General features: G+C 37.5%; 1 protein-coding gene across 5 annotated transcripts in view; it reads right to left on the bottom strand.

The window, feature by feature from the left end:
* Window positions 1-13200, bottom strand: part of NBEA (neurobeachin) — a 975192-nt gene that overhangs the window by 357300 nt on the left and 604692 nt on the right. For all 5 annotated transcript variants that reach the window (XM_070409180.1, XM_070409183.1, XM_070409179.1 and 2 more), the window contains one exon: window positions 622-765. In XM_070409180.1, coding sequence (XP_070265281.1) covers window positions 622-765 — 144 coding nt within the window. The remainder of the gene's footprint in view (window positions 1-621; window positions 766-13200) is intronic.

The following is a 13200-nucleotide window of genomic DNA, read 5'->3' as shown; positions in this document are numbered from 1 at the left end:
TAGCTTCTATATTTGCAACATAGTTGCTTAGAGTTGCAGCTGAGAGACCGGCAAGTCAGGCAGGGAACGTTGGAGTCCGCAGTCACTGGAGCAAGCAAGCCTCCCTGTTCGCTTCAGTGCATGGCTGCCGGCCGCCATCTTAGCTGACATTAATTTGCATAAGGATATGCTGATTAGCCAATGGGAAGGGTAGCGGTCATACGCTAATTACCATGTTTCTCTTTTATTAGTGTAGATAACTCACTCCAATGTTGTATGGCCTGAAGATATAGAAGTGAGGTGAGACTCAACCACTCTTTGAGACTCTCAAGCAGGAGTTTTTAACTTGAGATCTAGAATGATTCCAGGGGTCAGCGAACCCTCTGAAATTGTGTACAACACTGTATGTGTACCTTCGTGAAGCAACCTGTTCTCACAGGATTCTAAAACTGTTATGGGCCAACACTGTAAGATATCCATATCCCATCATGTCATTAGAAATGAGATAAATTATTAAAATTCACATAACTGGGCATTATTCTAACCACTGGCACACACTTTTCCACCAGGAGATAGATTTTAAATTCAGTAATCATGTGACTATTATTTACACAAATAGAAGAAAAAAATTAAAAAATTTACCTGCAAGATTATCAATTTCTTTTTCCTGTAGCAGACTGACTGCATCATCATCTCCTTCCAGCATAAGTTCTGTCTCTGCATTCTGATTCACTATTGCTTGACTTCTGAATGTTTTCTTGGACTTCACCACATCTTCTTCAGTGCCTAGTCACAAGTGAAATACAATAATTTAGGTCATTGTGATTGTTTTGTTTTCAGTGAGTATTAGACATAATCTATTATTTTTCATAATTATATGCTGCATTTACACATTACTCTACAACTATAGAGCACTTTTACATTCTTTATCTTGTTCAGTCTTCTAAATAATTGTGAGAAAGATGGTGTAATCTACTACCCTTGTTTTGCAGATGAGGCAACAGGCTGACAAAGCTACTTGTCTATAGAGAAACCTAGGAGTTGGCTGGTGGTAGAGAAAGGCAACTTGGGTTTCTAAGATCACTGCACTTTCTATCAAAAATCTATATCTCACTAAAAACTCAGTTTTATGATCCATTAAATCACACAATTTTACATAATTATACCTTTGTGTGAATTAGGTAATCAACTGGACAGATCTTTTAAAAATATAAATAGGTATGAAGAAAATAAGAAAGCATTCACATCTGAAGGAAGATATGATTGTTATTGGGAAGCTATAGAAAGGTGGAGTTAGGAATAATGCAGACATAAAATGTACTTCACAATAGCTATTTCTTTAGCAATTAATAACAATGGTTTTCTAAAGTGATATCCTGACTTTGTTACATAAAATAGTATAAATGGCCAAAATCAAAATACACAAAAATAAGTCAGAAAAATGCAAATATAGCAAAGTTTACCTAGCATTAATAGGTCAATCAATATGAAGGTTAAAAATTAAAATGCATTTGAAACTCTCATGGATTTGACTGCTTAACAAATATTTCAATATTTTCACTCAAACACCTTCTTTGACAGGTGTCAATGAATCTAAAATTACCTGAATTTCAAGTAAATTATATATGTGAAATATCTCTACTTCATATCAATGTATTAGGATGTAGGCTTTAAGGAGCAGCATTAACTGAGAAAACACTGTCACATCTCATTTTTGGACATATTCCTGAAAATGGAAGCTTAACAAATCACTCCTATATGGTGTTGTTTTATCATAATTCTAGGGAATGTTATATTGTGTACACATGCAATTACTCTCCAAGTCCTGTCATACCTTTGGTCAAAATTCTCTTCGTTTAACAATTAATAATATTTTTGGTCGATTTTCCCAAGCCCAATAGAGGACTTCTAACAACAGTCCTTTAAAACCTGTTAATATCCGCTCCACCATTTTCTTAGAAGTATGCACTGTGAAACTTGCACTATAAAACACTACTAGCCTTTTTCTGCAGCTTGCACTTCTTTTTATCAGCAATTCAAAGCCAATACTGTTTGCTAAAACATTAACAAATTGACTCAAAAGTAGCCCATCGAGGAGTAAAAACACATGTTGAGGAACACAGCCATGTCACAGTAGCACTGTAGAGTGTCATTGGCTGAGAGGTACAGTCTGTCATCCTAGCTCTTGCTGGATAGTAGTATTTAGAGAGCATGATTAAAATATAGCTTAACAGTATAAAGTAATTGATTGTTAAATATATATTTTGATAAATACTTCAGAGACAAAAAGTATCAATGCTACACTGGGGGCAAGGGGAATTAAATGGGTTATACCAGTATGTGCATTCTTCTTTCACTGGCCCATATACAATTCTTATTTTTGGAATAAAATCTGAGGACCCCTATCCAGAACCCTATCTCAATTTTATTTGGTTTTATTTGCTATAAAGTCAGCACAACAGTAATCTTCTTGGTGTTGCTATCTATATAATGTATTTGCTTCTTTGGTAGTAACTTAATTGTAGAAATCCAGAGCTTGTATCATCTGAGAACAAAAAAGGCAAATCCAATGATTATTAACCAAGAAGTCTCTCTTGAGGTCTTTATTGCTATATTTTTACTAGACATCTTCACCTGGATTTTCTTAATTCCACATTTTCCTAACTGAACAAATCATCTCCTGCTCCTCTACCTCCTCCTATTTTCATCAACCCACTTACTGAAGCCACAAATGTAGAATTTATCCTGCAAGGTGACTGCCACTGTCCTGGCTCAAACCATCATCATTTGGCCTAGAGGTCTTCCGTAGCTCCCTCATTCACACCATCCTCTATGCTCTTGTCAGTGTGATTACTGTCCAACACAACTAAGTTGAGGATAATTCGCTGCTTAATATGGTTTATTAACTCCTTCAATCAACAACACTGAGTGCAAAGATTATTCTTTTAGGATAAAGTCTAAACTCCTTAGCATGACTAATCAAGGTCTTTTATCCGCTTAATATCAATTTTGCATTATCTTTTCTTACTCCCCCATAAGCAATACTGGGCCATTTATAGCTTCCAAAATATGTCCTGCTTTCTCGGACCCCCTTACCTGTGCTAATATTATTTCCTCTGTATATTATGTTCCTTCCTTCTTCCTTCGTTTGGCTAATTCCTACTTGACCTTCAAAACTCACCTCCTTCAGGTACCTTTCCTAACTAACCCCTTTGTACTTTCACAATTTACACAGAACTCAGCCACACTATATAGGTGCTGTTTCGTTTTTCTTCTCCACTACATTATAGACTACTTTCTCCCTTTTATAAAAACTTTTATTAATACCTATTTTATGCTGAATTTACCTCTGAGCCATAAGATTTTGTTTCTTCAGTTTCTTCTGGTATACCTTTTTCTTCTGTGCAAGTTCCTCTTCTAATTTAGGAACAATCTGCTCTTTTTCAGTAAGGATCCTCTCAATGTGGCAGGGAGAGCTCATGTGTGGGTCAATCCACTCATAGGATCCATAAGTTCTGTGCTGCATCTTAGGAGCTTTGCTCAATGACCAAAGAATCTACATCTAGACCCTTAAACTCGGCATTACTCTGCATTTTTCAGCATGTGTAGCAAAAAATTCAACACACTTTTGGGGACACTGAATCTGTGTCCATCCCCACTGTTTGGCCTGGGCCACCTACCAATTTCACTATTATAAGAACAGAATGGCACACATTCTTCAGATACGTGGTGGCTTTTCTCAGATACATTCCCTTGATGGCCTAGGCAGTTACTTGAGTGATCTTAAAGTGAACATGAAGATTTGAACCTCTTGATTTGCATAAATTTGTGGATTTTGGGGGTCCAAATGAATAATGAACCATTTTCAGAAGTCACCTCAGGCAGCTTATGGGAAGAGGCCATTATAGACTGATTTCTGCGGCCTCAGTGCCTGACACCAAGCAGGTGTGTCACAAACATTTGCTGAACTGAAGTTCAAGTCAACCACCACGTGTTCCATTCTCTAATTTTTTTTTCCCCGAGCATTTTCTTTTTTTTTTAATTAAATCTTTATTGTTCAGATTATTACAGTTGTTCCTCTTTTTTCCCCCCATAGCTCCTCTCCACCCAGTTCCCACCCCCCTCCGCCCTCACCCTCCTCCCCATTGTCCTCATCCATAGGTGCACGATTTTTGTCCAGTCTCTTCCCGCATCCCCCACACCCCATTCCCCCCCAAGAATAGTCAGTCCATTCCCTTTCTATGCCCCTGATTCTATTATAATCACCAGTTTATTCTGTTCATCAGGTTATTTATTCACTTGGTTTTTAGATTCACTTGTTGATAGATGTGTATTTGTTGTTCATAATTTGTATCTTTACGTTCTTCTTCTTCTTCCTCTTCTTAAAGGATACCTTTCAGCATTTCATACAATACTGGTTTGGTGGTGATGAACTCCTTTAGCTTTTTCTTATCTGTGAAGCTCTTTATCTGACCTTCAATTCTGAATGATAGCTTTGCTGGATAAAGTAATCTTGGTTGTAGGTTCTTGGCATTCATCACTTTGAATATTTCTTGCCACTCCCTTCTGGCCTGCAAAGTTTTTGTTGAGAAATCAGCTGTCAGTCGTATGGGTATTCCCTTGTAGGTAACTGACTATCTTTCTCTTGCTGCTTTTAAGATTCTCTCTTTGTCTTTTGCTCTTGGCATTTTAATTATGATGTGTCTTGGTGTGGTCCTCTTTGGATTTCTTTTGTTTGGGGTTCTCTGCACTTCCTGGACTTGTAAGTCTATTTCTTTCACCAGGTAGGGGAAGTTTTCTGTCATTATTTCTTCAAATAGGTTTTCAATATCTTGCTCTCTCTCTTCTTCTGGCACCCCTATAATTTGAATGTTGGTATGCTTGAAGCTGTCCCAGAGGCTCCTTACACTATCTTCGTATTTTTGGATTCTTTTTTCATTTTGCTTTTCTGGTTGGGTGTTTTTTGCTTCTTCTTATTTCAAATCTTTGACTTGATTCTTGCGATCCTCTAGTCTGCTGTTGGGAGTCTGTATAATATTCTTTATTTCAGTCAGTGTATGCTTAATTTCTAGTTGGTCCTTTTTCATAACCTCGAGGGTCTCACTAGATTTCTTGAGGGTCTCACTACATTTATCGGCAGTCTCACCAGACCTTTTAGGGTCTTACTAGATCTTTCTGGAAAAAATGGCGGAGGCTTAGACGGACGTATTGGTGCTTTGTCCAGGAGCAGATAAGGGCGAGCAGCTGAAACGGGTAACAATCAGCTTAATCAAGCTAAGGAGGCTCAGCTGAGAGACAGTTTGCAGCCAGGAAAGACAGAGAACTCCTAAAAAATGGGGATGGTTAGAGATTGAGGCTGAAACCTCCCCCTGGGCGCCAGCTCAGCGGCGAGGCGAGATTGCGCCATCTTGTGTAGCTGTTATCCGCATCCAGAGATTGGCTACTAACCCGGAGGCAACGACTCTAAAGCAGCGCGACTGCAAGAGCCCAGAGGAGACCTGCATCCCTCCACGGAAAGCAGATTCAAGCAACAGCGGCCTCCTGATCACCACACGCTCTGCCTGGGGAACAGTTGCTGAGTGTGAAGCCTCCCTCCACCAGCCAGAAGAGCCACCACAGCTGTGAACAGCACCCACCAGAGGCTCTGCTATCAACAGAGGAGCCGCTGCTACCACAACCGCCCAAGGAGCAACCACAGCCCGAGGAGCCACTGCCACCCAGGGTCCAGCCACTGAACGACTCAACAACTAGTCATGTCAGTGAGATCAAACATGGGTAGACAAAGAAACCCCCAAAGGAAAGAAAAGGAGGACTCGCCAGAAAAGCAGCTAAGTGAGACAGAGATATGCAACATGACGGAAAAAGAATTCAGAATAAGGTTCCTAGAGTACATGCACTGGATGTTCAAGAAGCAAGAAGAAACAGATGAAAAAATCAACTACTTATGCAAGAAGCTAGAAGAAACAGATAAAAAAATCAACAACTTAAGTAAGTCCCAAGAAGAAATGAAGAGCGACATAGCTGCAATAAAAAACACCATTGAAAGTAGGGTCTTACTAAATTTATCGGCTGCTTCTAGAAAGTTCTTGAAAAACCTTAAAAGTGTGGTTTTGACCTCTATATCCAGTCGTTTTCTTTCCTCCATTTCTGTCATTTGTGACCTGTTTCTTTGTCTCCGCACTTTTTATGCTTCCCTGTGTTGGTAGAGTGGCTTTCTGTGCTAGGTGTCCTATAGGGCCCAGTGGCTCAGCCTCCCCAATTACCTGAGGTGGACACTCTTGGTGCACCCCTTTGTGGACTTTGTGCACAGTCTTGTTGTAGTTAAGCCTTGATTGTTGTAGGTAACACTGGGAGGAATTGACCTCCAGGCCAATTGGCTGTGAGATTCAGCTGTGTCTACGGTGGGAGAACTTCTGTGCTGAAGACACACTTATGAGGCAAGATTTGCTTCAGAGGGGCTTTGGTGCTCACTGAGTCTGCCCCCTGAGTGTGTCCCTTATGGATCTGAGGAGTTGTAATTGGATGGTCCCACTCTGACCACTGGGTACACTGGCTCTTGGATCTAAGGAGGTGCTAATTTAGCCTCTGCCTGAGGCTACCCAGCAGGAGCTACGAAGAGATCTGCAGATTCCCCTTTCTTGTTTGGGGTTTGGAGGTGCCCAAATGAGGCCCAGCTGTGAAGCAATGCAAGCTGCTGTGGGGCCTTGGGCCTTCTCTTGGACGTTCTGGGTCTGTCTGGCCCAGCTGCAGTTTGTTAGGTAATTTTTAGATTGCAAAGGGCCATGGCATTCATATGCAAAAGCCTCTGCAGCAGATTGGGGGGGGCGGGGTCTCAGGGAATCAACAGGGTGGTGCAAGCAGCTATGGCTGATCCTCAGCCCTGCCCTAAGGGGCTCCGCATCTCAGTGTCCCGGTAATTGCTGCAAGCACCTTTGAGAGAAAGCCGCCCTCGAGTTCTGAGTACTGCCCGCTGCCAGACAGTCCAGTTTCTTCCTGTATGAGTCTGGGTCCCCAGAGACTCACCTGGAACTGGAGTTCAGAGCAGTCGGGGGCTTGTGACTCCCTCCCGATTCAAAAAGACAGCCGAGTCCTCAGTTGCCAGCCCTTGCCGCATGCGCCTCTGTACCTCTGCACTTCCGCACCTCCTCTGAGTCTCAGTGTGCTTTTCTCTTTCCTTCTAGTTGTAGAATTTCCACTCAGCCAGCCTTCCTGTGGTTCTGGATGATGTCCATTTTGTCTTTTAGTTATATTTTTGAATTTGCTGTGGGAGGCAGCAATTTCCGATGTTTACCTATGCCGCCATCTTGGTTTCTCCTCTAATTTTTTAAGGTAGGTTTTTGTGTTCTTTCCCTTATGCTGCCACCACACCTCATAAATCCTGCTACTGTGGAAGTTAGTGGTATTGTAATTGTTTGCTTGTTATGCCCACATAGCCTGGAAGCTCTTGATTCTCAGTCCTTAGTGCACTGCCTGGCACCAAACAAGTCCTGATAAATATTGAATAAGTGAATAAACTGAGACATAAAAGTTACCTCTGGCTATTTCTTAATCTGAAGATCCCAGGATATCTCAGAGATTCTTGGTCTTTTGACTTCAGATTGGGGGAAAATTCAAGAATCTATGTATTTACACAAAAGGGAATTTGTTTCTTTATGTAAAATAGTAAAAAAAGGCATTTATATACAAGTCAGCTTAATAAAGCAAGTTTTTCCTTGTATCATAACCATGTGTAATCTTTGTCATTAAAAATATTTACATAACTCATGTTATTAAAAATAAAACCAACCAATAAAAAATGAAGGTGAGCTCTGAAATTTATATTAAGCATTTACGTTGATCCCCTCTAGTTTAAATCCATAAAACAAATATGTCTTTAAAAATACATAGCAAACTAATCCATATCAAAACATTGAACTTATCATCCCTGTTGAAGTGTTATCAGTTTGCAGCTCAGTAAACTTCCTGATTTTTATGGTACTGCAGCAAACATTTATCTAAATTAAAGTGTATGAAGTGCAAAAGTGCTTTTCAATCACAATATCCTTTATGAATTAGAGCTTCATTCATCAAAATTACAGGCAAAATGAGGTAAGGTCTCAGAGGGCTGTCTCATTACAAGACTTATAAACACTGTCCTTAGAAAGAATTGGTTTAACACCCAACAAATCAAAATCTGATTGGGAAGATAATTTATTTGAGATCATCTATCTTTAGAAGACATGTTGGACTGAGTGTACTTCTTGGCCTTTTTAGCCATTCATCAAGAGATTAACAAGCGAGTACCACAAACCACCAGAATGCCTTAGATTTGAAAATGTGAATTATGTGTAAAGGTGGATAGGGTATGCATATAACATTGTTTATATTTAGCTCTTATATGCTTAAAGTGAGATAAAAGCAATATTTTAGCTTTTACTAGTATATGCTTATTTTCTAAGGAAACTTTAAAATGCCATTAAATTTGTAAGGTTTCAGAATTTTAAAAATGCCACCATATTATAGATTAATGAAGCCAGATGCAAAATTGCACTTATTTTATTTTCCACATCATGTTACAAATAAATATAGGAAAGCACTGGATAACCATTAGATTTTTCAGTAAAATATATTATGCTTGAAGCTCTGTATGAGAAAATGCTATCTAATATAGAATACTACATTATATGAATCTACATAAAGCTCTTCTTTCGTAAAAATTCTATTAATAAACAAGGACCCATGTGAAACAAAGTATATTTTAAAAGTGAAATAACAAGAGAACTAAAAAAATCTAGTACTGTCACTATACACTAGCATTATTACTACTATAATTGTATTATAGTCATTTAAAATACCTCTGTTGTTATTTTAAATAAGCATAAGTTAAAATATAGAAATGACAAACTAGAGACATTAACTTATCCTTATAATATTCTGAGAATATCTATAAGCAAAGTCTGGACAACAAAAGTAAAGAAAGTATTTTATTTATATGTCCATCATGTCTTTTTCCATTGATAAATATAAACAGTTCATGTAAACAAAAATGCTACATAGTAGTCATTTTCTCTTTAAGGAATATTTTTATAGTCAACTTTAAAACATCTATACTAATAAAGAAAAAATTATTTTATAACAAAAGGTAAGCCATAAATTTTATATAGGGTGTCCCCCCAAAATATATACACACACTTTGAATAATTTTAAAGACAGGGTTTATTAAAATATCTTTTATTTTCAAAATTGAGCTATCAGCTGTTAAAGTGTGTATACATTTTTTGGTGGACACCCTGTATGTGTGGCTAATGCACAAAGAGAAAAATAGAATAAACCCATAATAGTTGGGATTAATCTTCTTCTTTACACCATGCTGTTATAACACTGTTTATAACAATGCAATGCAATATAAGCCTTCAGCTTCTCCACTAGATTGGATACTCCCTGCAGACAGCACATAGACAGGTGCCATAAGGTGTTTGTGAAATTGAAAATACCGTACATTAAAAATTGTCCTCCCCCAATAATTATATTATCCATTTAAAAATATGATTAAATAAAATTAAATAAGCATAAATGTATTTGACATTCAGTTTTAGTTTTGTATATGGGTATCTTAAGAATATAAAAACTCTTAATATCTTGGGTATTTGAAAGGAAAGAATTGCTTTCTCAACAAAGTTGATACCAAAATTTTATTTACATGTAATGCATTTAATCCATACTTCTCTTCCATCATGGGAAGGAGACATACAGGATAAAAATTTATCTAAATCTAAGATGTCAGGAAATTCTATAGTTTCCAAACATCTGGAAACCAGTTCACAAGATGAAAATCTTTTCTGAACAAGTTCTTTATAATATCTACCATTTTATAATATATTTTGGCTTTTAAAAAGTGTTTTGACAAACTTATCCCTATACGGTATAAGATAAAACGCTAAACTTCATTTTCAAACCTACTTTCTTTTAGAAGTATTAGTGACATATGAATACTTTGGAAAACTTTAAAGATAAATTTATCTCATTAAAACTAAAATCAGAGCAATAAATACCTTTACAGCACAGTACTTTTAGTAACTCTAATGATATTATTTAATTTTAATTAAAAGGAAAGGATTTTAAGATCAATATACCTTTCAACTAATTGCATTAGACATGGTGACATGGTCTCATCTATCTATTAATATATATATAAGGCTAAGTGACCGACCATACATACGTCCAACCATCCGACCATCCAACCAGCCGGTACATATGACGCACACTGGCAATCTATAATAATAAGAGCGTAATATGCTAATTAGACCGGACAGCTGAACGACCTTCCAGATGAAGCCGGGGCTGTGAGGGCCAAGCCCCTTGCACAAATTTCATGCATCGGGCCTCTAGTTTAAAAATAAATGTTGACTCATGCATGTGAGATACATATAAAGCTCTTGCTGTTGCCAATTGCACATGTGTGTTTTGATCTGTCATTGTCAATTGTAAATTTGTTTGACACTTCTATTACAGAGAAAGGGCGAATAGCAATATTAAAATATTTCCTCTAATTAATATCCTTTCAATGTGCACGAATACATGCACCAGGTCACCAGTGCATTGATATGTATGGCTCTATCTATTTACTGAGAAGTTTACAATTTTGAACATTTCAAAAAGAAAAGAATGGTTAATATTATATTAAGAAACCCATCACTACAAAATGTTTTATGCCAAACTTAAAGTGAGATAAAAGCAGCAGATGTATACATAGAGCACACTGTACTGTAACAACTGCTTACTAAAAAGTAAATACTTTTATTTGTAAATAATTTAAATTCAAAATTAAATGTTGTGTTGGACTTTGTAGTATAGGCATAGTACTTCCTTTTTAAAGAAACATTTAAGTATATAATACTTACCTGGCAGGGGAGATACCATGATCAAGAAACATCTAAGTATATAAAGAGCCAGGGGCCGTCACATCCGAAACAACTGAACGGATGACCAAACAGGCTGAGTGGGGTGACAAGGCCAGCAGGGGTGTTAGTGAGGGACAACCAAACAACTGAGCAGCAGGCTGCGTGGGGTGACCAGGCTGGCAGGAGGGTTAGTGAGGGATGACCAAATGACTGAACAGCAGGCTATGTGGGGCAACCAGGCCAGCAGGGGGTGGGGGGGCAGTGAGGGGCAACCAAACAGCAGGCTGCGTGGGGTGACCAGGCCGGCAGGGGTGGCAGGAGGGGCAACCAGGCCAGCAGGGGACAGTTGGGGGTGACCAGGCCAGCAGGGGGGCCAGTGAGGGGCGACCAGGCCAGCAGTGGGGGCAGTTGGGAGAGACCAGGCCAGCAGGCAGAGAGAGTTAGGGGCAATCAAGCAGGCAGGCAGGTGAGCAGTTAGGAGCCAGCAGTCCTGGATTGTGAGAAGGATGTCCTACTGCCGGTTTAGGGATCGGGCCTAAACCGGCAGTCGGACATCCTCCAAGGGGTCCCGGATTGGAGAGGGTGCAGGCTGGGCTGAGGGGACCCCCCCTGCATGAATTTCATGCACTGGGCCTCTAGTAAATAATAAAGACACAAAAGGACAAACCTATTGAATGATGACTAAAGACTAAAACAATCATTTTCTTTATAGAACAGGATTAAAAACCAAATAGATATTGCAGTAGAAAAATCCTGATAATAAAAACTGTTAGTAATACTGAGTAAAAAACACTACTAGAAAGAATGACTAGAAGTCTCAAGTATTTTTTTTTTCCTCTGTTATACCTGATGCTGAGCCAGGAGCTTTACTCACTTTATCAACAAAATCATTTGATGAAAGCAAGTATTTCTATAAATGAAGTAGACTTTCTATTCAAATAGTTCCTATTTGTTGTTTCAAACACACTTTAAGTAAAAATCTAAGTAGTTATTGATTAAATTTAATAAATATAGATTAAAAATCTGGACAATTTAGACATCAAGTTCCTGTTTTCTTACTTGTGGGTATTTTAGGTTGAATGCATTGGATTTAACCGTAACTCCCACTTCAATTCATTTTATATTAACAGAGAATATAGTGAATTATCCAAAATAGATATTATCTAAACTACCATAAAATTAAAAACCTAGGACCTAAAGTGCTTTAAATTTATAGTAAACTTGATTAAGAAATGGTAATCCTTACCTGAATCAGTAACTACTGCTACTTATATAGTCCATTTTAGCACATCATATATCACATCAAATTAGAGTACAGCATCATTTATGTTTTTACCAATGAGAAACTTGTATAGACTTTTGTTTGCTTTTAACTAGACATAGACATTATGTCTGCAGAAGGGCTTTCCTCTGAAAAGCTTGAGGAAAATATTTCAGTGATATAGTAAACATGTAGAACTAGCAATATGGGCACTAATTAAGATGAAATATTCTTATAAATTATTCTCAGTAGTAAATTCTTATTCAGATTAGTTATGCTTGTAAATAATTTACAAGACTATAAGAAATTTTTTAAAATGGCTACCTAACATCAACAGTTATTGTTCAGTGGAAAAGGACATCAAGGACACTTGCAAGTAAAAGAACTGGATCAATATTAACGTGATTTTCATTTCATGCTTCCTCAACTCCAGTAAGCTGACAATATACTCTGATTATGTGAACTGCCTCAGAGTAACACAGAAAAGGTTATTAGAGCAAGAGGTGGAAATGGAATGCACTTTTTATATTGACAGGCCTGCTAATAGAGTATACTGATTTTCAAAGACATGCAATGCATTTTTATAATTTGGGTCTGACAGCAAAAACGGAATTTCATTTATTCCTAATTCAAAATATTCATACATAAGCAATATTTCTTAGAGAAGACCAACAAAGCAGATATTCATAAATAGCATTTTTAAACTGAAAAATGCAATTAAAAAGGTGCAGGAAACTATTATTCAATTTAAGTGCAGTACTATAAAGTATGAAATGCTAACTTAATAATCTTCTTAATGGAGTGAAAGTAGAAAACTGCATTCTGTGCTTTTTAAAGGAAATTTGATAAACCATATTTTAAGAATACACATGATGGTAAATATAGATTATACATTTTTAAAGTGAATATTACTTAATGTGGTTTTAAATATTTTAAGTAGAATTTCATTATATTAAAAATCACACAGCACACAACTTCTAGAAAAATGTTAAAACATATAGAAAACTTTGCTCAATTTAGAACCTCAAAGAGCTGAGATGATGCATTATTCATTTTTGCGATTGAGCACGTAGCATAGTG

The sequence above is a fragment of the Myotis yumanensis genome, unplaced genomic scaffold (genome assembly GCF_028538775.1).
Source record: "Myotis yumanensis isolate MYYU_CA2020_CCGP unplaced genomic scaffold, mMyoYum1.0.hap1 SCAF_3, whole genome shotgun sequence".
NCBI lineage: Eukaryota > Metazoa > Chordata > Mammalia > Chiroptera > Vespertilionidae > Myotis > Myotis yumanensis.
This window is presented reverse-complemented; position numbering and strand designations above follow the sequence as displayed.